This window comes from Panthera pardus, unplaced genomic scaffold (genome assembly GCF_024362965.1).
Source record: "Panthera pardus isolate Hobbes unplaced genomic scaffold, ASM2436296v1 HiC_scaffold_2, whole genome shotgun sequence".
Classification (NCBI taxonomy): domain Eukaryota; kingdom Metazoa; phylum Chordata; class Mammalia; order Carnivora; family Felidae; genus Panthera; species Panthera pardus.
The window spans coordinates 105,250,192-105,276,909 of NW_026526765.1; the positions used below are offsets into that span (position 1 = coordinate 105,250,192).

The following is a 26,718-nucleotide window of genomic DNA, read 5'->3' on the forward strand; positions in this document are numbered from 1 at the left end:
TCAACCAACATTTTGGACAAAGGCTTCCATGAACTCCGTGATTAAAAATGGTGTCTTGGAGCGGTGCCTGGGGGGCTCAGTCAGTTAAGCGTCCGACTTTGGCTCAGGTCATGATCTCACGGTTGGTGAGTTCAAGCCCCGCGTCAGGCTCTGTGCTGACAGCTCAGAGCTGAACCTCTGTGCTGAACCTGGTTCAGATTCTGTGTCTCCCTCTGTGACTGCCCCTCCCCTGCATGCTCTCATGTGTGTGAGTGCTCACTCTCTCTCTCCCTCTTTTTCAAAAATAAATAAGCATTAAAAAAATTTTTTTAATGGTGTCTGCATAATTTCCTGACACCGCCTCTCTCAACTTCTCATTCAATGTCACTGAAGTTCAGAAAGAAGTGAATATTCGTAGTACCTCCCCAAACCAAGTCTACTGAAAGCACAAACTACTGTCAGAATCTGCAAAGTGTCACAGCATGATACGACAGAAATATACCCATATCTCTACTCATATCACATCATTAAGTGATTTCATTAATAGACTTTATTTACAAAGCCAGGAACTTGTGGGGAACCTGGGTGGCTCAGTTGGTTAAGCCTCTGACGCTTGGTTTCAGCTCAGGTCATGATCTCGCAGTTCGTGGGATCAAGCCCCACGTTGGACTCTGTGCGTACAGCGTGGAGCCTGCTTGGGATGCTCTCTCCCTCTCTCTCTCTGCTCCTTTTGTGCATGTTCTCTCTCTTTCTCTCTCTCTCTCTCTCTCAAGAATAAACTTAAAAAAAAATTAAAAAACAAAAAACAAAGCTGGGAAGTTGCTTTGTAATTTTTCTACCACTTGTTTGACTTATGCACATACCTTTTGAGCTAAAATGTATAGCAGCTGTCCAGTCCTGTGCCTGAGACACTAATCTGGGATGTAAGGAGGGCACTGCTCCTTGGTTACCTCCCCTTACTATCTCAAGTGTGACCACCTCCCTCTCTCCATTCAGAACAACACTATAAATCCCAGAAAACTATTAAGGAACTAAGGACAATGAACACGTTGAACATCAGTACTTATGAACTGCAGCCAGTATTTCTTACGGCCAAACCACAGCCTCCATTCACCAGCCACTTGACAAACATGCAGGAGTTTCCACCATGTGCCATGCATCGTTCACACCATCAGGCGATGTTAGGAGAAAACCAAGACAAAGATCCCTGCTGTCCCAGAATTTATATTCCAGGAAGGGAGGAAGGTAATAAACCAATACAGTAAGTTATATAATTTGATAGGTGATGAAAACCACCACGTCAACAGTAATTTTAAAAAATAGAGGTAAATGGGGTTGAGAAGGGGGGAAGGGGCGGCAATTTTAAATAGGGCAGTGTAAGCTTCAAAAGAAGATGACATTTGGTGAAGACTTGAAGGGAATGTGCCTCCTAGAGGCTGGCAGCAGTCACAGAAGGGGTCGAGGCAATGACACAGCTGGCACATCCAAGAGGAGCAAGATAGCCACATGGGTGGAGTGGAGTAGAGGGAAGAAGGGAGGGAGGGAGGGAGAAACAGGAAATTATGAGGTCTGAGAGGTTAACGAGGGCCACGCCATGTGTAAGGACTTTGGCTTGCACTCTGAGGGCAAGGTAGGTCAAGTGCAGAATCGTGAGCAGCAAAGCAGGTTGATCTGACTCACATTTCAAAAGGATCACTCTGGCTGCTCTTTTGAGGATAGACCATAGTGAGCAGTGATGGCAGATGGGAGACCATCTAGAGACCACAGGAGTACATCCAGAGACAGACAGACAGAGTCTGTAGTGACTCAGACCTGGTTGTGATAGTAAAGAAAGTGAGGAGAGACCAGCCTTGGATGTACTTGAAGGTAAACCCGATAGAATTGTCCAATGGCGTGGATGTGCCATAAAAGAAAATAAACAGCCAAGGACGATTTCAGCATCGCCTGAGCAACTGGAAAGAGGAAGCAGCCATTGAGTGAGATAAAAAAGAGTTATGGAACAGGATCCAGAAGCAGATGAAAAGTTTGGTTTGGGACACATTAACTTGGAGATGCCTATCACACATTCAAACAGACATAAAGAGAGACAGGTGGATATGCGCATCTAGAGTGTAGGAGAGATCAGGGCTAGAGATGTAAATCCTGTGGCCATGAGTCTATAGGTCATAGTCATCATATCACATAAGATCACGAGGAATAGAGTAAAAATAGACAAGAGAAGAGGACTGAGAATATTCTCTGGGGTACTCCAACATTAAGAGGTCAGAGAATCAAGAACCAGCAAAAGAGAACCACCGAGAGTTTGAAATGTCCTGGAGGGCAAGTGACAAACACGTGTGACCAAACAGGAAAGACTTGTCATACCATATGAGGTCTAAGTAATGACCACTGTACCTCAAAGACCAACAGGGGTAACTGATAACCTCGACAAGATAGTCTCTATGATGTAAGAGGATTGAAAGCCTTATAGACTGGGTTCAAGAGACTAGGAAAAGATGAATTTGAGGCCATGAATAAAAATGACTTTTTTGGAGGAGGCTGCCCAATATAGCAATGAAACTGTGAACATCTGGTGGGAAAGCAGGGCAAGAGAAGGTTTATGGAGATGGAACTATTGTAGCACGCTTGTGTGAAGTCAAGCATGATACAGAAGAGGGAAAATCTGTGGTGTAAGAGTGCGGAGAATTCATAAGGTAGTTTCTTTTTTTTAATTGCGATGTAACTGACATCTAACCTAGTGTAAGGTGTACAGCATGTTGATGTGATACATTTATACAGTGCAATATGATTACCACCACTGTTGCCTAACACCTCTATTGTGACACATAATTATTTCTTTTTCCAGCCACGAGTATGATTAAGATCTAATCTCCTGGCAACTTTTAAGTTCATAATGTAGTATTATTGACTGTAATCATGTGGATTGTGATGTGGATGGGATTCTCAAAAAATTATTTATCCAACAGTTGCAAGTTTGTACCCTTAACCAACAATCCTTCAAAGCCCTCACTCACCTGGGGTGGTTTCTTCTGACCAGGCGAGAGGAGACAGGATGGGGGCACTTAGACAGGGACTGGCCTTAGACAGGAGCATGATTAGTTAATTAGGACTATTCTCTGAAGAGCATGCATGGTTACCTAAGCAACGAGCAGGAAGAAACGACAGGAGTGGAGACACTGGGTGGGGCACTCTCTGGAAGCTCTCTTCTGTTTCAATTTTCTCATCAATGTAGGGATCAAGTTCATCAGCTCAGAGTGAAGATGGAAGGAAAGATTTAAAGTCTGAGGCGAGAGGCGATCAGAATAAGTCACCTTAAAAAAGGCATCTTCATTATTAAATAAGAAAATAAAATTTTCAATTATTCAACTCAATAAGCTACAAGAAAATCAAATAAACCTAAGGGAAGCAAAAGAAAGAAACATTAAAAAGATAAAACAGAAATTAAGGGATTAGAATATAAGCAGTGGAACAGCTGGTTCTTTGAAAACATCAATAAAATATAGAAACCTCTTGCAAAGCTCATTAAGAGGGAAAATACAATTATACAACATTGGAAATAAGAAAATGGATAGAAGTCAAAGAGACAAAAGAGATTTAATACAAGTATAAGGGAATATATATGATTTTATGCTGAAATTGGTAATGCTCAATGAAGAAGAGGATGCCTAAGAAGATAGAAATTGTCAAAATTGACTCGAGAAGTAGACTCTGCACAATTCAATAAATGTACGGAAATAGACAATGTTGACAACATTTTACAAGAGGGCACTATCAAACCTTAAGAGAATTTTTATGCTTTTTAAAATGTTACATGGAACAGAAAAAATAAAAATCAAGGAATGGTTCTCATTTCATTTTATAAAATCCAGCACAACCTTAACATGGAAACTCTAAAAATAATAGTGTAAGAAATATAAATCCATCTAATTTATAAATAAGAAATCATAACATAATTGTCAAATCATATACAGTTATAAAGTGCTCATACTGTTAGATGCCAAAAGTGCATTTGAAAAAAAAATCAAAAAATCTTTCCTGATAAAAAATGTTATTAAGCTCACATTAAACAACATCTTTCTGGGCGCCTAAGTGGCTCGGTTAGTTATTTGTCCAACTCTGGCTCAGGGTCATGATCTCAGGGTTCATGGACTCAAGCCCCCGCCCCATATTGGGGTCTCTGCTGTCATCTCAGAACCCGCTTTGGATGCTCTGTCTCTCTCTCTTTCTGCCCCTTCCCCACTCACGTTCTCTCTCAAAAATAAATAGAAAGCATCTTTCACTAACCAGTATCTGAGATCCTGTTTCACAATGAACTTCCAAAGTCCTTCCCATTAGCCTCAGAAGCACATACTATGTGATCAACCAACACTAGCTACTTATTATTATTATTCTATGAAAACAGGAATGTTTGCTCCTACCACTGATATTTAACATCTCTATATAAAGGTAACTGTTTCCTGCCCTCAAGCGAGTTAAGTATTTGGCAAGTAAGGCTAATGCTTAAAAACACTTACACATAAATTCAGGCAGCTTGATAACAAACTTTTCTAAAATAAAACACAAATATTCTAATAGAAAAAAAAGTGTTTTAATTACACTTTGTTTTAACAATGTAGTAGATCTTGGTATTAGTCCTAATTTCAATGGTACAGGGAAAACAAAATTTTAAAACACTGAATGGTGAGGCAAGAATATTTTATTTCAGCTCACTTTGTAAAAGGTTTAGGATAACATATAACCCTCTGAACATTTGGTCTTAATATTTACTGAACTGATAGTTTATAAATAAGAAATTCTCCGACCTAAGGAGGAAAAGAAAACTTTAAAAACTTGCCAGCTTTATTTCACTGTGATTTCCCACTGGGAAGAAAGCTCATTAGGAATTGAGTTAGTTGGTTTATATTTCCCCAGAAAAGAATTAGTTACAGCCTCCCCTGAAACTCTGGAGGTTTGAGGAAGCTTTGAAAATTGCCAAGCATAAGGAAGTAACCAAGATTGTACCTGCTTAGTTGTAGTAAACTCTAGTGCAAGGCAATCTCGCAACAGCCACTATACTTGGATTCCTAGCTTCCCAAGGAAAAAAATCCCAAACACATGCAGTTCACTTCCATAACTCACTTCAACCATTTTGTATTAGAAAGAGCCATTGTTTTTCCTCCAGAAAATTCTGGAAATTAGTTATTTTTTAGAAAATGCCAGGATAGAACTGTACTCGCTGTGAAGGACGAAGCTGTTCAGAGCTGGTGGGTGAAGCATGGGAAAGACAAAGGTATTAAAAACAAAACAAGGTTTATGGAAGAACTCGACTGGAAGTCGAGCAAGAGGCATGGAAGAAAAGCTGACTGGCAAAGAGAGTAACAGAGAAGGAACAAGACCTCATATACAGGGTAATTATGAGGAGGAAGAGAAAATGAAGATAACAAAGCATTATGGCAACAAGGTAGAATCAATGTAAATTTGGGAAGATTAGGAATTCATGTAAAGCTCAAACGGTGGTCTTTCTGGAAACAATTAAACTGTATTATTACCAAATACGACAATCTGTAGTAGGTATCTTTAAGGTTGTCCACCAAGCCCACAGCCCCTTTCTCTGCAAACGGCAGCCATGTTTACACCATTTGACTTTGCCAAAGCCGGGATCCCACACCTCAGGGGTGTGGACTGACATGACTCCACACACAGAGCCAGTCATGCTTATAATCGTCTGCCGAGGCCGGACGCCTGAGCTCATCCTAGGCCCTCGAGTCCAGCAGATTTCTAAAGAGCCTTTACCAAGAAAAGCCTCTACTAAACTAACAACACACCAGGACGCAGAAGAGGCCATGTGTCTGATCTCATGAGCAAGAAGACTTGGTAATTTAACCACCCATACTTAATCGTGAACTTTAAGGTCTTTCAAAAAATACCTTTTACTATGTCCCCTTATCATTTTGCTTATGCTTTATGCCCCTGGCAAACAAAAAACTAGTTTTCAACATATGTATCATACCACATAAACCCCACAGGTACTGAAAAGAGTCTTTGAAAGAAAGACACTTTTTAAAGCCTACAGGATGTGAGCCTCTGTGCAATGGCCAAGAACAACAAAACAGTGTCACAGCTGAAGCGAAGTCCCTCATGCCCCAGCAAGAGCTCAGGGACGCAGGAAGGGTAACAGCTGTGTGGAGGTGGGTGGGAACCAGGCCCAGACTCCGCTGTCACATGGCTTCCTTCGATCTCAGCAGCACTAAGACTCACTGGGAATGACTAAGACAACTAACACTGAGGACGATCCCAATGATAATGGGGAGAGATAATCTTCTAAAAACCTTTCATAAATAGGAGCATAAAGGAGATAAGATGCAGCCTCCACCACACCAAACAGAGGCCAAGGACGCACACAAAAAAATACCTCGTACCGAAATGCTTGGAAGAATTTTCTAACGCGGAGATCTATTAAATGCCTAGCAACCTCCTCAGGGAAATAGCAGCGAAGTTGCTCAGAGTGGAGCGAGAAATTCATTTCTGAAAGCCTCTTTTCCAACTTGGGAAATTTAACTCTGTGCCTTTGTAGTCCCCAGAGACGACTTGGCTGAAGCTGTACTGGGTGTAACCATATGTCAAAACTAATACATTGGTTATGCTTCTCACTCACAGTGTGTTAGAAAATAGTCAAAACTTAAAGTGCCAAAGGAGGCTTTTCTTCAGGGACAGGAGCATAAGCTGTGACTTTATAACATTAAAAATTCTTTGTCCTTTACCTAATAAGATAATTCTTTAAACAGGAAATGTTTAAAAGACCACAGAAATAGGCAGTTCGTTTTGTGAGGGTGGGGGCAGCAATGCTGGCCAACTTTCTTTCTTTAACAGCGGCATTTCCACCTAAAATGAATCTTTTCTGTTCATCCTCCCTTACCTGGCTAGAAAGCCCCCATCAAATCCTGGGTCCTCATCCTTCAGGACTCAGCTTAGGATTCAGTACAGGCTTCACCAGGAAACCCTACACACCATGGAAACCTTTACTTCCCTCTAGCTCAGGGTTTATCACTTAGGATCTGATGGCCAAGCTCCCCCTACAGACCAGAGGTGCAAACAAGAAAAACACAACTAAACAAACCAACCAAGAGAAAAAATAAACCAGAAGCAAGATATTCCTTTAAGAGGCAGGGGAATGTGTGGAGAAACTCAGAGAAGAAGTACGCCAAGACAAACACTTTTGAATCAATCACACCAAAAATATTCCCAGGAAGTAGAAATTATTTTTTATAATGAGCTTCCTGATGCAAAACTTAAGATGACACTAATACAAATAATTTTTCCCCCAAATCACAGGCCACACTAAGGGAAACCCATTTTCTGATGGTTTCTCTAGTCTTTACATTAAAGAGAGAGTACTCCAATATAATTAGTGGTTTTACCTCCTAAAAGTGTAACAACAACTTCCCATTACTTTTTTAGCAATAATCATCCTGAGTCATTATTACCAAGACATCAGTTCTCCCCAGTTTGATCTATGGGTTCACGGCAGTCCCAATTTAAATTCCCAGAAAATTATTTTGTGGATATGGACCAAGTAATTTTAAACTTTTTACAGAGAGACAAAACATCGAAAGTAATGAACACAATTTTAAGAAAAGAACAAATTTGGAAGACTGACACTACCAGACTTCCATACTTAATATGAAGCTACTGTAATCAAGACCATAGCATACTGGTGAAAGGACAGACAAATAGGTCCATGAGACAGGACAGAAAAGATGCAACAGACCCACATAAATAGCCAATTAACCTTTGACAAAGGAACACAACATAATGGGGCAAAGGCAGTCTTTTCAGCAAATGGTCCCAGAACAACATCTGCACGTAAGAAATTGGATTGAGATGCAGACCTTACATCGATCACAAAAATTAACTCAAAGCAGATCTTGGACCTAACTGTAAAATAGAAAACTATAAAACTACTAGCACACAGGAGATAACCTAGATGATCTTGGGTATAGGAATGGCTTTTTAAATTTAATACCAAAAGTGTGATTCATGAAAAAAATATGGGATAAGCTGGACTTGACTAAAATTAAAAACTTCTGCTCTGCAAAGAACAACATCAGGAGGGGCACCTGAGCAGCTCAGTCTGTTAAGCATCCAACCCTTAGTTTCGGCTCAGGTCATGATCTTGCAGTTTGTGAGTTCGAGCCCTCTGTTGGGCTCTGCACTGACAGTGTGGAGCCTGCTTGGGATTCTCTGTCTCTGTATTATCCCCCCTCCTCTCTTAAAATAAATAAATAAAATTAAAAAAAAAAAACAACAACGTCAAGAGAATGAGAAGACAAGCCACAGAATGGGAGAAAGCGTTTGCAAAAGGCATATCTGACTGAGGACTGTTATCCAAAATACATGAAGAACTCTTAAAACACAACAAGAATACAAACTACTTGATTAATAATTCAGCCCAAAACTTGAATAGCCACCTCACCAAAAAAGATATACAAATAAGCACATGAAGAGATCCTTCACATCCTATGCCATCCAGAAAATGGAAAATTAAAACAAAATGAGTTGCCATGTACACCTATGCGAATGCCCCAAACCCAAACCACTGACAATACCGAAATGTGACAAGGATGTGGATCAACAGGGATTATCACTTGTTGCTGGGAGGAATGCAAAATGGCCCAGCCACCATGGTAGACAGTTTGACAGCATCTTACAAAACTAACATACTTTTATCATATGGTCCAACGACCATGTTCCTTGGTATTTAAACAAAGGAGCTGAAAACTTATGTCCCTACAAAGACTTGTACATGGCAAGTTACAGCAGCTTTATCGGTAACTGCCAAAGTGTGGAAGCAACCAAGATGTCCTTCAGTAGGCAAACGGATACATCCAGAGTGTGCAGTATTATTTGGCACTAAAAAGCGAAGGGCTGTCAAGCCATGAAAAGACATAAAAGAACCTTACATGCGTGTTGCTAAGTTAAAGAAGCATGCAAAAAGGCTATATTATATGATTCCAGCCATAAGAAATTCTGGAAAAGGTTATACTATAGAGACAGAAGATCGGCAGTTGCCAGAAGTGGGGAAGGTGGGGGTGGGAAAAACAGATGGAACATAGGATTTTTAGGGGAAATCAGTCTGCATGATACTGTAATGATGGATGTCATGTTATATTTGTTCAAACCCACAGAACCTAAGGTAAACCATGGATTTGGTGTGACCATGAGGTGAGGTATTGACGTAGGTTCATCAATGGTAACAAATACGTATACTGCTCTGGCAGGGGATGCTGATAATGGAAGAGAATGTGCATGTGTGAGGGCGGGGTGCATAGAGGAAATCTCTGTACCTACCTCCCAACTCTTCTGTGAACCATAAACTTCTCTCTCAAAAATGGTTAATAGGGGCATCTGGGTGGCTCAGTCAGTTAACTGGCCAACTCTTAATTTTGGCTCAAATCATGATCTCCTGGTTCATGAGATAAGGCCCTGTTGGGCTCTGCACTGACAGCGTGAAGCCTGCTTGGGACTTTCTCTCTCTCTCTGACCCTCCCTTGCTCATGCATGCTCTCTCAAAATAAATAAGCATTTTTTTTCAAGTTTAATAAAAAGTTACGGTTTTCTTTTAGAATTTTCAGAGTATTCCCTTGAACTCTTTTTCTTTGAGATTTCAACAGAGGGAAACTGAGTCAAAGTCAAACCCACTTCAGAAACAAATCAAACAAAAATTAGACAGGCTTAAAATCTTTAACATGGTTCATTTGCAAAGTGCTTCTCCTAGCAGGATCCAGTATTTCCCATATCTATTTGAGTACTTCTTTTCTCCTACAGTATGTCTCAGGACTCTGTTCACATAAACACTCTTTGAAAGATCCTGGATTATTTACAAAGGGTCTAAAATGGGAGCTACAGATCGGTTAAATACTGAAACAAAGGGGGTTTAAGTTGCTACAAGCATTTTGAAAAAACTGATTAGTTCGGATTCTGAAGGCTGAACTTACACATTACTATGCACCCAACTCCTAGATACATACATAATGGAGTGTGTGTGTGTGTGTGTGTGTGTGTGTGTGTGTATGAACAACACAAAACGGTCATTAATGGCGGAAGGAAAAAATAAATATCTTCACATAATGGATGTGATAGTCAGAAAAATGCCCCCTTCCCCAAATTCCACACCCTAATTCCTTGAACCTGTGACTACTACCTTACATAGCAAAAGGATGTTTTAGGGGCAGATTAAGTTAAGGATGTGGAGATGGGCCCTAAACGTAATCACACAGGTCCTTTTAAGAGGAAAGCAGAGGGAAAGTTGAAGACACAAGAGGTGACGTGAAGAGGAAGCAAGTATTGGAGTGACATGCTTTGACAACCCAAGGAATCCAGTGGCCATGAGAAGCTGGAAAAGACAAAGAAGCTGATTCTCCCCTGAGAGCCTACAAAACCCAGAAGCTCTGCCAGCACCTTGACTTTAGCCCAGTGAAACTGCAGACTTAGGATGTGCAGAACTGTATGAGAATAAGTTGTGCCCTGGAAACAACGCTGTGATACTTCCTTACAACAGGAATAGGAAATTGACGCAATACGATACCACACAGAAAGGAGAAAGGATACATGGTTGTTACACATAACAACAGGCATAATTCCCACACATGTCACATTTCACATTTGGAAAATGAAGCAAGATACAATAGGGCATATTGTGTGATGGCATTGACATGATGTGCAAAAACAAGCCAAACTACTGCACAGGGTTACAGCTCCAAGGTATCTCTGTCAGGGGGCACTGACTTGAAGGGACGCAGGGGGCCACCTGGAAGAGTAGTCTTTTTTTTATTTATTTTTTAATTATTTTTAAACTTTTTTAATGTTTATTATTTTTGAGAGAAAGGGACAGAGAACAAGCAGGTAAGGGGCAGAGAGAGAGGGAGACACAGAATCGGAAGCAGGCTCCAGGCTCTGAGCTGTCAGCACAGAGCCCGACGCAGGGCTTGAACTCACAGACTGCGAGAGATCATGACTTGAGCTGAAGTCAGACGCTTAACTGACTGAGCCACCCAGGCGCCCCGAGTAGTCTCTTTTTTAATACAGGTTGTGGGTATATGGGGATTACATACTTTGAGAAAATTCACCAAATTATACACATGTAATGGGTATACTTTTCCCTCCAAATATCAGACATCAAGAAAAGTTTTGTGGATTTTTTTTAAACTACATTTTGGTTTTTTTCTTTTTAATCATCAGATCCAATGACTCATAAAATAAATCCATCTCGGGGAAGCCTTGTTTGGGAGCAATTCCAGAGCTTGGCTGTTCTCTCACTGTGAGGGAAAGAAACAAAGATAAGGAGGCCACTGGCTATAACCAAGCAGTCGGTAAGGAAACCGGAAGAATGAGGTCTCTGACAAACAAAAACAAATCAATGTTTCTAAGAGAAGGAAAATAATATGTTTTTTCAACTAAAAAGAGTCCACAGTTTCATATTCCTGTTTTCCAACAATTCCAGCTACTAATTTATACTACTAACAAAATTAGATTAGGAACTTCGTAGAGAAGTTACAGTGAATCCAGAGTGTGTCTGTATCTCACACACGCACACGCACACACACACACACACACATCAACCATTGCTTCCTCTAAGCATATCAGATATGAATGAACCTGAATGTGAAGTCGCAGTTTCTAGAATTCAAAATGAATAAATCCAGGAAAGACATGGAAGAAGATCAAGCTAAAGCACTATAAGGAGGACCAAAGCAGAGATAGGTCCCACCAGTTCCAGAGAGGGCAAGTCCTGACTTCAACAACATAAGGAGGGAGGTAGCAGAGGCCAGCACTTTTCCTTCTCTTATAGTATTAGAGCCAAAGGTATGAAGGCATCTGGTGGCCAGCTTGGGAAGTTAAGAGTCAGTCCTACAGTTAAAACAGCTGGCAGTCCACCTGCCTATATGGTACCAAATGTTGGTGAAATGCTTCATTTTCTAAAGTCTACGATCACCTTACTGCAATACCCATAGGTCCCCAAAAAGGCTTGGAGAGGATAGAAATCACAAAGCTAGTACGTCACAAAGTGGAGATGTCAACACCCTGTTCATTCTTTTTTTCCCCACATCCATTCTCCGGTGAGTCAGTTTTGGTATCAACACACTGATATGGGACTAGTCTTAATACTGCACTCAAACCCAAAATTCACATGTAAAATGAACATTGTACAACTCAATTCCATTAAATTCTTTTGAATTTCACTGGATTTTCAATGAGTTCATATAATTGCTTAAAATGAGCTCTATAAATAAAACTCAGTAGGAAATAGATCAATAGAATGTCAGGTTGGCTCTGAAAATGCACTTTGAGGCTTCAATGTCCCTAAAGGTAATATGGTCAAGCTCAAATAATACATCCTCTGTTACCTGTAAGGCAGAACAATGAAGGATTCTGAAGCTGCAGGATATGGAGAATCTGGAAAAAAAAATATCTGAAAGAAAGCAAAACATCAACAACGGCTAAGTCTGGGTGGTGTCTGTGATATTCTTGGTGGTTTTCTGGAAAAGTGTAAAGTGTCAGTTTTATGAGAAAGAAAAATTAAAGAATTTCATGGAAAATTTCTATGGAAAAGCCACCTGTAAAAAAATGGTGTGGGTGCTTTTAGAAAGAAAAGATTAACAGACATGAAAGAAAGAGAACCCTAGCTTTGAAAAACAGTTGAGGTCTTAACAGAGAAAATTATATGCTTTCTACTGGCACAGTCCATAATTATCTCTCAGTGTAAATTCTAATCAATACCTATCCCATTTTCACATTATTTTAAAATTTCAGCATTTTTAAATGTGTCCCCCCCACACACATACACACAAATTTCTATTTTCTCAAACAATGCCACCACCCCAGGAAATAAATTCACTTATGGTCAAAGGAAACGTATGGAAGCTGAAACTCACTTCTTTTGGATGTCACCATTACTGTTTTCAATGATTAATGGCTAATAAATGGGTTTACAACAGAAAACCCGGCTGAGACCGTAACAAGCGCCAAACGTGCAGTTCATTGTGACTAGGGGAGAATGACTGTTCCCGCTTATAAACAGAAGGCCAAGTTTAGACAATGCAGAAAGCCAACCACAAAGTCAGTCCTAAAAAGGAAGTCAGAACAGGGTACATTGGCTACCACATGCCAGTCACTACTGTCCTTTTTATAGAAAAGGCCACTAAAGTTCAGAATTCAAGCTGCTCGCTGAAGTCAGTTAGGTGTGATGCATTCCAACAAGACAATGTTTGTGTCATTATGCAATCCTGCCTTTACCTACAAAATACAACATGAGCCACGGCTCACTGAGACTCTGAGAGGCCCATTCATAGACTCTTGTCATCTTTTGGCACCCAGTGACGGAGACATTCACACCCAGACCACTTCACCGATCAAGAAACTTCAGTGCAGGGGCGTCTGGCTGGCTCAGTCAAGACAGCAAGCAACCCTTGATCTTGGGGTTGTGAGTGCGAACCCTCTGTTGGTTATAGAGATTACTTAAAAATTAACCTTTCAAGGGGTGCCTGGGAGGCTCAGTCGGTTGAGCATCCGACTTTGGCTTGGGTCACGATCTCACAGTTGACAAGTTCAAGCCCTGTGTCGGGCTCTGTGCTGACAGCTCAGAGCCTGGAGCCTGCTTCTGATTCTGTGTCTCCCTCTCTCTCTGCCTCTCCCCGGCACATGCTCTGTCTCTGTCTCAAAAATAAAGATAAACATTAAAAAAAAATTAACCTTTCAAGAAAAAACAAACTGCAGTTCAGACAGAGTTAAGTGTGACCCAAGCTAGTGGTTAAGCCAAGACACTAACTCAGACAAATTTTGCACAGCTGGGTCTGACTCTCACTTGGTAGTTGTGTGAACTCAGAAAAGTTATTTCTTTCAATTCCAGTCTTCTCATCTGTTGAATAGATCTACCAGAACCATCCCCTTCTCTGGGAAGACCGGAGTGAGATGTACAAAAGATCTAGCACTTATGGGCACTCAAATGGTACCTGTTAGTATTACCAATGATAACAAAGGCTCTGATCTTGTAGTAACTATTTCATGGAGCATTACAGAGGGCATGCTAGGCAAAGAAATCAACCCTTTGAAGTCAACACAAAGAGTTCAAAGACTTCAAAGAGAGTTTAAAAGGCACTGCTCTTTACCACACTGCTCATATACCACAGTATATGCCCTCCATGTTTATCACTCCAGGGTCTCAACTTGTTTCCAGTTATGAGCTTAATTGTTTCCTCCATCAAATTCATACAATGAAATCCTAAACCCCAGTACCTGAGATTGTGACTATATTTGGAGACAGGGTCTTCAAAGAGGCAATTAAAGTGAAATGAAGTCATTAGGTAGCATCTAATCCAATAGGCCTGGTATCTTGAGAAAGAAAAAAAAAAAAAAAAAAGCAAGTTAAGACACAGATAAGCACAGAGGAAGAAACCACATGAAGACACAGGAAGAAGATGGTCACCTACAAGCCCTCAGAATAAAATCTGAGTCCAAGATCAAGTTGAACTTGAACTTCTAGCCTCCAGAACTGTGAGGAAATAAATGTCTGCTGTCAGAGCCCCCAAGTCCCTGACACTTAGTTGTGGCAGCTCTGGCAGACTCATACAACCATCAAGTGCCATCCTCCCTCACCTGCAGCCCGTCCCAGGTATGAGGAACACACAGCTCCCACCACCACCACACGAGGTGCCTGAAAATTGGCACAAATGAGCAGTAAGCTCGAACCTATTGGATGCAAGCCATTTCGCTACTTCCAGTCCACAGAAGATCAACTTTTTCTACATTTTCAACATTAGTGGCTAGTTCATAGGACTCCATGAGGAGGAACTGGAATGCAAGAGCACAAGAGCTCTGGCCCTTTACTGGAATCTTCTTAAGACAGACTGAGCTCTCTTCAGGTGGAGGCCTCCCTACGGGGAAATAAACACATTAAGACCCAGGAGATAAAGTTGTATTGTCTCAATGTTCAGGAGCACCACAGAGCTTTCAGAGTAAGGGCAGGTATAATTTCAAGTACAAATTACAACAGCTTTGAGAATGGTATCTTGTCATTTGCAATACCATGGATGGGTTATTACACACAGTGAAATAAGTCGGCCCGAGAAAGACCAAAACTGTATGATTTCACTTATGTGTGGAATCTAAAAAACAAAACAAGGAACAAACAAAACAGAAACAGACTCCTAGATACAGAGAAGAAACTGGTGGTTGCCAGAGAGGAAGGGAATGGGGGGATTGAAGAGAGAATAGGTAAAGAGAATGAAGAAGTACAATATTCCAGTTATTAAATAAGACATGGGCATATAATGTATGTCATAGGGAATATAGTCAATAATACTATAACAGCTTTGTATGGTGACAGATGGTTAGTAGACTTATTCTGGCAACTATTTCATAACGTATATAAATATCCAATCATTGTTACACCTAAAATTCATATAGCATTGTATGTCAGTTAATTAATAAAAAAGTTTTCTTTTTAATGTTCATTTATTTTTGAGACAGAGAGAGACAGAGAGAGGGAGAGAGAAAGACAAAGCAGGAAAGCATGAGCAGAATAGGGCAGAGAGAGAATCAGAAGCAGGCTCCAGGCTCTGAGCTGTCAGCACAGAGCCTGATGTGAGGCTCAAACTCATGAACTGTGAGACCATGACGTAAGCCGGAGTTGGACACTTAACAGACTGAACCACCCACATGCCCCAGTAAAAAAATTTTAATGTAAAACAAAAAAATTACAAGAGTTTTCAAAGACTAGCACTGCCTTGGTAGATTTTGACTTACATCAAACGATGAAGAAACTGCATTATTATTACTATTATTTTTAGATGTTCAGCTGAGGCCTAAGTGCAAAGTGTTCTGTATCAAAACATCTAATAGACACAGAGTAATTCAGCTACGGCTATTTATAAATCCCAGTCAAAGTCTGCTGGATCATCCCCAGAGAGCTAAATCCCCTTTTTACATAATGGCAATTATTCAAATGTCTAGTCTGAAGAAAGAAATGGACTAACAGAAGGTGAAGAATGTTTATGAATCACTCACTGGTTCAAGGGCTTCATCTGATCATTTTAAAGAACGAAAAGTTACTATTTCTCTGTTCCATCCATCCATACACATTTTCTTAGAAAATTCTCCATGTTTGCAGAATATCATTCAGTAAAAAGTAGTTATAGACAAGACTCCTGACAATTAACATTCCTTAAAAGAATATATAAAATAACCTGTCTTATTAACCTCAAGTGCTATTTCCTTTCACAATAAATTTAAATTTCAAATTATAAATCACCTTCCCATTTCACATAGTGTTATGAATAAGGGGGGTATTTTGGGCTTGGCTCTGTCTTCCAACTCACCTTGGCCTCTTTAGTGAGTTCTCTCTACTCTGGGGAATGGATTATGGTCATCATCACTGGCATAAATTAGATTGTGAGGGTCTCTCTGTTACCCTAAAGTCTTTTGTCATATTGAAGATGGAAACAATTTTGGGGACTTTTGTTTCTCAGGGAAGTTCCTGGATCAACTCAACTGGTATCACAGGGGAGGCTGTTAAAACTGCAGATTCCTAGGCTGCAGCTAGATTTACTAGTCTAATCTCAGGGCAGCACCCAGAAATCTTCATATTAATCAACTTCCCAGTTGATTGTTATGCAACGTACAGTATATGCTAATGCCATGGGGCTTTGGCATTGGATACTGCCATTTATAGCTTGTGTGACCATGGGGAAGTTAACTTCATCTCACTTCCCCACCTGTATTCTAGGGACAACAGTACGTGCTCCTGAGAAGTGCTAGAAGAGGGCACAAAATAATGTACACAGGCTGCCTAACCCATAGCACATACCGAAAAACGTCAACTGTTGTAATTACAATATAGAAAAGGACTTTGAATTTACTGATTAATATTTGTTGAGTCACTGATTAACTCATTGCAACAAACTGAATATTCCAAGGGAACCATGGAAACATGTCTTCTGATTGTAAGTCACAAGGTTCTGAGTGCTCAGATTTTAAATAATGTTTAATGGTAAATGCCAGGCATATGGCTATAAGAACACTTGCTGAAAACAGGATTCTGGAGTCAACAAGGTTTTCATTTCATAGCATCTTAAATGGAGGTGTCAGAGCAGACTCGAGAGAACCTGAGACCATTCCTGTGAAACATTATTTGACTTTGCCATCCAAAATCATACCACAGCATTCGAATGTATAATTATGTATTTGGCTCAGATTTTGTTTTTATCATTTATATCTTTTGTTTCCATCTTTAAAAAAAAAAAATCCCTACATACTAGTAGAGCCGAGATTAGAAACACACCTGGGACTTTTGTAGAACTAAAGCAGCACATGTATTTAATTATGGTGAGGTTTCCGTCGTTATCATTCTGAACATGCTCGTGCTATACCCATTAAAAACAGAGAGAGAAAAAAAAAAAGGAAGCTATGGGGAAATGCAGACAGCACACAGTACATTTAATCTTTAGATGATCTCAAATGAATCTGTGCAAGCAGAATTCCAAATTACCACACATAAATAAAAACCATGAAATCTGCCCCTCCCACTAATCCACTCTCCAGAAAGAGTTTCTGGAGAATTTTGGAAGGGATCCCCATCTAGGAGCGAGGCCCCCAGAGGAACCATGAAGCTTATGCAGGGCAGTTTCCGTGTCCTGGAGGACACCAATCATTCACAGCTTGACCCCAGATCAGAAAGCCCTAAAAACACCCTCATGCTAAGTGACCCCTCCTCCAGGGCACCCAGTACCCGAAAACATATGAAACTTCTGACTGTCTGTTTAAAGGACAGTAAAGCTCCAGGTTCTTAGGCACAGTAAGAGAAGACACAAAAGACACGCAAGGATAAAGCAGAGGCCTGGGAACAATGGTGACCTGTGCAGGCATTTCACAAGGGCTAAGTAGAGCAGGGAGCATGGGGGAGGAGGTGCAAGGCTGGAACTTGCAGGGAATCCCAAGTCCAGCCTAGAGCTAAAAACTGGGGCACAGTACTATAGACAGGATTAACAGGAAATAGAATACTGGCAAGCTATTACTCAACAGTTACTTTAAGTTAATTTATTTATTATGAGAGAGAGAGAGTGTGTGTACATGAGCAGGAGAGGGGCAGAGAGAGAGAGAGAGAGAAAGCCCAAGCAGGCACAGCACTGTCAGCACAGACAGAGCTCTACTTGGGGCTTCAAATCACAAATCTTGAGATCATGACCTGAGCTGAAATCAAGAGTCAGGTGCTTAACTGACAGAGCCAACCAGACCCGCCTCAACAGTTATTTCTTAAACACCATGACTAAGTTTTATGTATCACCTAATGTAGTCTTTGTAACAACCTGCGGATGATTGTTAGGAGTCCCTTTTCACAGGTGAGGAAACTAAAGCTGAACACTTGGCACTTAAGAAGTACTCAATACTACACCTATTTTTCTCATCAACAAATGAATCAACCCAAATGAGTGCACTTTTAAAGAATGACTGACACTCCAAACAGACATGGCATAATAAAAGAGATATAAATGGTTACAAGAAAAAAAATCAGGCACTCCAATTTGTGTCTTAATTATCAATTCTGGATCACAAAGCCCAGGAACAAGATTATAGTGTTGGCAAAAATGAGTCCACTTGGCCTTCTGGCATTTTCCACCCTGGAGACTACAAAAACACAGCAACCAACCTCATCAACCTGTACCATTCTTACACTTCATACAAAATTTGGACAAGCTAACAGTGTTCACATGTGTTAATGCTTCAAGTTCCTATAAAAGTTGTGACTCAAAATATTACCATCTCTGGGTTTCCAGGCAGCTCACATTTTCTGATGGCTATCAGGGTTCCAACTGGAACACAGATAAACACACCATTTTTTTTTTTTCCTGATTTGATCTTTTATATACAAACTGAATGGCTATTTCTGAACTTTGGACATTTCTACGCATAACAAAACCACTTCACTGGGTGGATGGAACAGGAAGTGACTGCAAGGGGACACAAGGGATGTTCCAGAAATGATCTAAAACTAAATTATGGTGATGGCTGCACAACTGTGATTTACTGAATTGCACACTTACATTGTATGGACTTTATGGTATATGGGACACCTGGGTGGCTCAGTTGGTTAAGCGACTGACTTTGGCTCAGGTCATGATCTCACAGTCCGTGAGTTCGAGCCCCGCATCGGGCTCTGTGCTGACAGCTCAGAGCCTGGAGCCTGCTTCGGATTCTGTGTTTTCCCCCTCTCTCTACCCCTCCCCTGCTCACACTCTGTATCTGTCTCTCAATAACAAATAAACGTTAAAAAAATGTTTTTAAAGAAAAAAAAAATCAAGCTGTTAAAACACCAGCAGCACTCCACTGCGACCTATCTGTTGAGTTCCCCCTGAGAAATCATGGTTGCTGGTTGGAAAAAAAAAGTTGTGACCTTGCTGCTCCTGTATCCTATGCCTCAATCTCCCTCCCATCACTGATCCAACTAATAAACGTAGATATTGTCAAAATGTAGAACATTTATTAGGAGAATGATTATACTTCCTTCAAATACTAAGTAATGCCTTCAGTATTATAGTGATTTTATTGACTTTTTTTTTAAAGGAATAATTTTTAAGGTTGCTGATGGCATCAATGCTGTGCAAAGTGAGCTTCAGATAACGCTGATCACATCCATGCCATCTTCTTTCTGCCTCTCTTGGCTGGGATCTGAGCACCTTCCTCACAGCACCAAAGGATTGCTTTAAGAGCTGGCGACCTACTGACACTTCCCTCACCAGACCTATGACCACCTGTGAGAAACGCTCTCCTGAAAGGCTGGAGACATGAAGTGACGTATTGTGCCAGCCACCTTGTCGAGAGGGGAACTCACAAGAACATGCATCCAAATCGGAACGAATCTTGACAGGCCTACTCTCAGAATACATCCAGTTTCCAGCCCCATGTTACTTCCTCTTGGTCAAAGCCAATGGTCCTTTCTCTCTTCAACTGTTGCAACTCGCCTCCTTGCTCCCATCCATCTTCCCTGGTGTCCATTCTCAACACAGGAGCCAGAGCGATACTCCTACAATTTAAGTCATATCATGTCAAAACCATCCAGTTGCTTCCCTTCTACTCAATATAAGAGCCCAAATCTTGACAGTAGCCTCAAGGTCCCACATCCCTGGTTCCTGATACCTTTCTGATCTCCTTTTTTTACCATTCTGTCCCTCCTTGCTTACCTATTCCATCACACCAACCTCTTTTTCTTCCATTACCCCAAACACAGTCCTACCTCAGGGCTTTTGCACCTGCTGCTCCTCTGCCTGGAGGGCTCTTGCCACAAATATCCTACAAGCTGGCATGCTCACTTCATTCTGGCCTCCACTCAAATGTTACCCTGACAAAAAGCCTTCCTTACTCAACCTATCCCTTCTCACGGACACATGGTGTCTCACTGCCCCTTCTACCCTATGTTTCCCTCAGCACTTATTCCACCTGAATGGCAACATGTGTCATTATGTGGTATTCATCCCCTATACATGAATGTCAGTGAGAGGAAAGACTATCTCCAGAGCCTGGAATGGAGCCTGGCTCATAGAAGATTCTAAATAAGTCCTTGGTGGGAGTAAGTCAATAAAGAGAAGCCCACATCAGAGAGCTGAGAGAGCGCCTGGGATAAAGGACCTCCATGCTGTGTCAGGAGAGTTACGCACTCCCAGAAGATCCAGCCAACAGTGCTAGACCTCCAGATGGAAGAAAGACAGAAGGCCAAGGAGCAAATCTTCACGAGCTAATTTTTCAATCACCAAAGTTCCATGTCTGCTCCTAAAAGCAATACTCATTCAGGACTCATAGTTGCCTGCAGAAAACAACCCTCCTTTAATGAAACTTGTTAAACCAAGAATTTTTTTCCCCACTAACAGAAAAATACATAAAATACAAATAGAAGTGAATACAAAAGCCAATACAAACTGAAAATACAAATATAGTATATTTTGAACCATATGTCAATTTAATTTTTAAAAAGTTTTGAACTGAGCAAGTCCAGTTTTTGGCAAAGTAGGGTGCTCTGAGAGGTGAAAACTAGTATTTCTGGGGCATTTTCATATATACAATTTTTATTCTAACAACAACCTATGAGGTAGGTACGCCCACTACATCCCTCTGGTAAGAGTGCAGAGATTAAGTTACACGATTTGCTCAAGGCTGTGAAATCCAGCATGAGGACTTGACCTATTCCTTCCATTTCAAATCCATTTCTTTTTCCAACATTTATGCTGTTTATTGAAAATCAAGCCCTAAAAAAAAAGAGTAAAAATTTTCTTTAAAATGAAACCCTAACTAAAGAAACATCTAAATTCAAATAGTGGTAGCCTTAAGCCCTTAAGAAACTCAAGATCAGAAAATCAAGGTCCAATGGATCACAGGAAACTAGACAAGTAAATGCGTACTGGCTTGTCTTCTGTGAGATCCACCCCAGCAAGAAAATCATGGAGTGAAACCAATAACTAGTTCTAAGAGGGTCTGCAGAGAGAGACCTAGGAATGCACCTTAGTGATTATAAAAGGGAACAGAGGCAAAACACCACCAAAAGAAAATACAGCCAGGTACCACAAGACATCCGACATTAATGCCACCATCTTAGAATGTATTTAAGATACATTTATAAAAAAGCAAGCCATGGAATTTATCCCCAAAGTCATCCACATCCAACCTACGCAGTACTGACCAAATGTGAGTCGCTTACTACAATTCAAACTTAATCATCAACTGCTAAAATATGAAAAGACACATTAGTAGTGACTTCAATAATACTAGTCATTAGCAATGATAATCAATATTTTAACAATAAATTATATTAATGATTACATTAATGATTAAGGTAGTACATGTACTTCATTCTATTATAAATACTAAAGGCAAACCATATTTACAATCTAACACCAAAAATTAAAAACTTATTTCCTGAGGCACCTGCATGGCTCAGTTGGTTGAGCATTTGACTCTTGATTTCAGCTCAGGTCATGATCCCAGGAATGTGGGATCAAGCCCTGCATAGGGCTCTGTGCTAAGCATGTAGCCAATTTGGGATTCATTCTTTCTTTCTTTCTTTCTTTCTTTCTTTCTTCTTTTCTTTCTTTCTTTCTCTCTCTCTCTTTTCTTTTTCTCTCTTTTTTCTTTCTGTCTCTCTTTCTCTCTCTTCCCCCCACCCTCCCCTCTGCCCTGCTCACACTCTCTAAAATAAATTTTAAAAATAAGAAAATAAAAACATATTTCCTAATTATAGTCTTAAATCATTCCAAAGGTCTATTTCTCAGTATGTTAATATACAAAGACTAAAAACACAAAGAAAAAAATAACAAAACAAAAAAACCCACAAACACACATTAAACAATTTGCTTTAGAAAACAAAAGTATCTGTACATGCTATCCAGAAATCCTAATACAGGGACAACATATATATATATATATATATATATATATTTATGTCAGAGCCCCATTTCATACAGGGAAAGCATTTGCTCTCAGTCTTTCTTTACATCAGTACAGTTGAAAATTCAGAGGCAGAAGAACACACGGAGAAGTTACTTCCACGCAGGACAATCTTTAGGAAAAATCAACTAGAAAGGCATACTCCTAAATGGTCTGTACAAGAATGGCACTGGGAAGTTTAAAACGAAAAAAAAAAAATAAATATTTTGAACTATTAAAAAAGCCTTGCAATAAGCCATTTTTTTCTACTTCAGTGTGACTTCGGGGCTGATAAAATTCTAACAGGCTGCCCAGTTTTGACAAGTTCTCACAACATTAACACAAAAGTCAAAAAACATTTATGCAGGTCACACTGAAATCTTAGGCTTAGAGGATTTCACCAAGATTGGGAAAATATCAACTAGGAAACAAAGAACAACTATCTGTATAAGGTTAGGATAATGAAAGAGAAACTACCAGGATTTTCCATCATGAACTAGCAGACAAATTTCTATCAACCATCTTGGTGTTAACAAATGTAAAGGCAGTTTAAGTCTGCTTTTCAGGGACGCCCGGGTGGCTCAGTGGGTTGAGCATCTGACTTCTGCTCAGGTCACGATCTCACAGTCCACAGGTTCAAGCCCTGTATCTGGCTCTCTGTTTTCAGCTCAGAGCCTGGAGCCTGCTTTGGATTCTATGTCTCCCTCTCTCCCTGCCCCTTCCCCACTCATGCTCTCTCTCCAACAAATAAAAACATTAAAAATGTTTTTTGTTTTAAATAAGTCTCCTTTTCAAACTATAATTAATCATTACCTGCACTCCCACTAGAGTAAACACAAACTTGGCCATTTCCATTTCAGCCCTAATACCATATGCTACAAGGGAGGGAGGGAGGGAGGGAAATGGCTGTAGGGTCACAGCCATACCGGCCTAAGGACACCAGGCTACGGACAGTACCAAGGACCGCCACAACAGCAATGAGGCGGCCCCTTCACACACCCTCTGCAGTCACAGCTGCACCGTCCAATGGTTCATTCCTACCAAACCAGTTGTGGCACAGCTACCGTGACACAGGCGCTGCTGACGGAGTCGGTGACTGAGACAGAGCGCCTTCACAACTCCAGCACAAGTACAGGGAGATGGAGGAACATCAGCGAAACCAGGCACACCCCTGAGAACAGGAGGTTCCCTGGAGACAATCGAGTAGGGCCTGTGCTCAAGAATGCCAGGGCTGGGGGGACGGGGGTGCTGCTTCAGCTAGGGCGGTGAGGACATTTTTCTGAGGAAGTCCACCTCTGACTGAGAATTAAATAATGAGGAGAAAACAACCACAAGATCTAAGGCAGACAGCCTTTAAGGAAGAAACCACAGCAAACTCTAAGACTCTGAGACGAGAGCTAGGTACTAAGGATGGAAGCAGGAGGGTGAGTGTAGCCGGCGAGGCTTCGGTGGGGGGAGGGTCAAAAACTGGCGAACAGGGCTGGGTCACGCATGGCCTGGGGGTGGCAAAAAAAAGTAAGTGTGGTTTTAGCCTAATTGCATTTTGAGGACACTGGTAGGTTTAAGCAGAAGAGTGACAGGACTTAGTTTATGCTTTACACAAGATACAAGCTGATAAAAATGGCACGGATGTCAGGAAGGACGAAGAGGGAGATCAGCACCGGGAGCCCTAGCGCACAAGGTGGTGCTGTGTGCGGGTTATGACAGTGGAGGTGGTGAGAAACGGTGGTGCAGTCGCTTAAGCGTCCAACTTCAGCTTAGGTCATGACCTCACGGTCCTGGAGTTCGAGCCCCAGGTCGGGCTCTGTGCTGGCAGCTCAGAGCCTGGAGCCTGCTTCTGCTTCTGTGTCTCCCTCTCTCTCTGCCCGTCCCCCACTCGCATTCTGTCTCTGTCTGTCTCAAAAATAAATAAACATTAAAAAAAATTTTAAGTAAAAACAACTCCACCAAAAGTTCTATTGGTCAGCCTGCCTTAAATGTCACCATCTGAAACATGACTGGAAGAGAAATTCTTTAACTTCATTTTCTTCTTTCACCACTCAAACCAGTACATGAAGAAAGCCCAGAAAGGGTCAACAGCTTGGATGAAGTAATCACAGTCAAGGCAAGAGAAGGGAGCAATGAGGTATCTTTCTGAACATCCCAGTAAGAAAAGAAAAGGAAGTATGAAAATTTTGTGAAAACTGATAGTTAATGGCATATGACATTTTAGCTCAAGGGTGGGAAGCAATAACCAGAAAACAACCACAGCAGCTACTTTCTCATCTTCAAAAAATGAAAACAAACTTATAGGGATGCGTGGGTGGCTCAGTCGGTTAAGCATCCAACTTCAGCTCAGGTCATGATCTCACAGCTCCGTGATTTCGAGCCCCGCGTCCGGCTATGTGCTGACACCTCAGAGCCTGGAGCCTGTTTCTGATTCTGTGCCTCCCTCTTTCTTTGCCCCTCCCCTGCTCATGCTCGCTCCCATGCTTGCTCTCTCAAAAAATAAATAAATAGATTTTTTAAAAATTTATAAAACTTTTACAGTTTGTCAACAAAGGTTATGTGGCTTCTGAAATAATATGAGAAACATAAAAATTAATCTCATTCCCCGATTGTCATCCTTATTACCAGCACTAAATACCTTATACTAATGAAATATTCCCAAGGTTTTCAAATGCTTCTTTATTCTTTATTTAATCCTCAAATGAGTAACCCTGTGAAGTAGACTAGGTGGGTATCATGGGTCACATTTTACAAATGAGGAAACTGAGGCATTAAAATCTAAATGACTCATCTAAGGTCAAATGCCCAGTTAGTGGGGGAACAGGAAAAGTGTTTCCCTAAATCAGAGCTTTTCCATCACCCCACACAGATTAATTATTACTTATAATGATTAATGCAGGATTCTGACTGCCCCAGAAAGTTTCCATATCACATGCCTACAATATACGTAAAGCTTTCCAACAGAGGAGGCCAATTCTAGATGCACCCAAATCATGTGAGAAAACAACCCAAAATATCTACGTTACTAGTCCATAAGATCTGAAGAATATAATTTGAGATGCTGTTACCCCTTGTAATACTTAAGCTTCCCATGCAGGTAGTACTGTTCAATATACTACAGTACCAGACCCTGTACCTTTTAATGACTGTCAGGATAATAAGTGAGCTGTTTAATTAGACATATAGAGCTAAGGTTACATAGTCACTGGAGATGTTATTCATCAACTTCAGGGACAAGCACCTTGAAGTAACTAGCACAGGCTGGTCAAGGGCAGATCTAGAATTCCCAACCGGTTTGAACTTTTAAGATCCAGGCAGGTCAAACAAACAGTGAGGTGCTAGGCTGAAGTTTTACAGGCAAGGTAGAACAGTAGTAAGTTTCAGAAGGAAGGCACAGTAAGAGATAGAGAAGCCTCTGAGAATGGAAAAGCTCAGCAAAAAAAGAGTAAAAGGAGTTCATCTTAAGGAGCGACAAGAGGAGACTAAGGGAGAATTGTCAGTGGGGGCTCTAAATTCGAGTACTTCAAGGAAAACCGACCTTCCTCTTCCCCTGGGACTAAAGAAATCCTGTCTAGGGTACAAATCGATTCTGGCCTCTAAGAGATCACAAGATATTTCAGCAGAGACCTAAGATAAAATGAGGAAGCAACATGAGAGCAGATAGTCTGAAGAAAAGAATACTAAGTAACAATTAATGGTCTCCACGAATATGAAGCATTTTTATTAAGATCAAAGTAGCCAACTGTCTTCATTTTCACTGAAGCTTAAATTGCAAAAAAGAAACTGTTTAAGCAGAGCGGTTACTGCTCTTAAAGACACTGCTACTAAGAGACTCTCAGATCCTCCTTTCAAATTTTTTTTCCAATGACAGGATAAACGTTGAGAAGCCTGAAAAGCCGGGACTAAGTTCTTTTGTGGTTTTACTCTGATGAGGAAAGGTTAGGGACATAAATTTAAATGTAGACCTTTTAAACCGAATTTTACAAAATGTTCCTCTTCGGTGACTGGAGTGACTTCCATGGGAAGGTCTTCACTCGATCTGTTCTATTGGCCACGGTGGCCAGTCTTGGTCCAAGCAAGATCCTTTCCCACCTCTCCCATCACCTAAAAGGGCCCAAGAAATCATCCTAGTTCTCAGATCAGGCAATCACTGCCCTGAACGGGAATCATTTTTCCATAAGGTAGTCTATTACGATATAACAATCCTTCCTTTCTCTTTGTCTCATTCCAGAAGCAATGGGAAAGATTCTGCAATACTCACCAGTCATGTAAGAGAGTCTGTGGAAGGACTGATACTTTTCCTGTCTG

At 40.8% G+C, this 26,718-nt stretch overlaps 1 protein-coding gene across 8 annotated transcripts in view; it reads right to left on the reverse strand.

Annotated features, from left to right (window-relative positions):
• Positions 1-26,718, reverse strand: part of MAST4 (microtubule associated serine/threonine kinase family member 4) — a 563,317-nt gene that overhangs the window by 450,370 nt on the left and 86,229 nt on the right. Inside the window, exon 1 of one of the 8 annotated variants that reach the window (XM_053907306.1) lies at positions 19,883-20,057. The exons of 6 other annotated variants lie outside the window; for them this stretch is intronic. In XM_053907306.1, the coding sequence (XP_053763281.1) occupies positions 19,883-19,912 (30 nt within the window). In that variant the 5' untranslated portion in view covers positions 19,913-20,057. Of the gene's footprint in view, positions 1-12,890; positions 12,914-19,882; positions 20,058-26,718 lie in introns of those variants that run through there. One more of the 8 variants, XM_053907307.1, reaches the window with a different exon arrangement.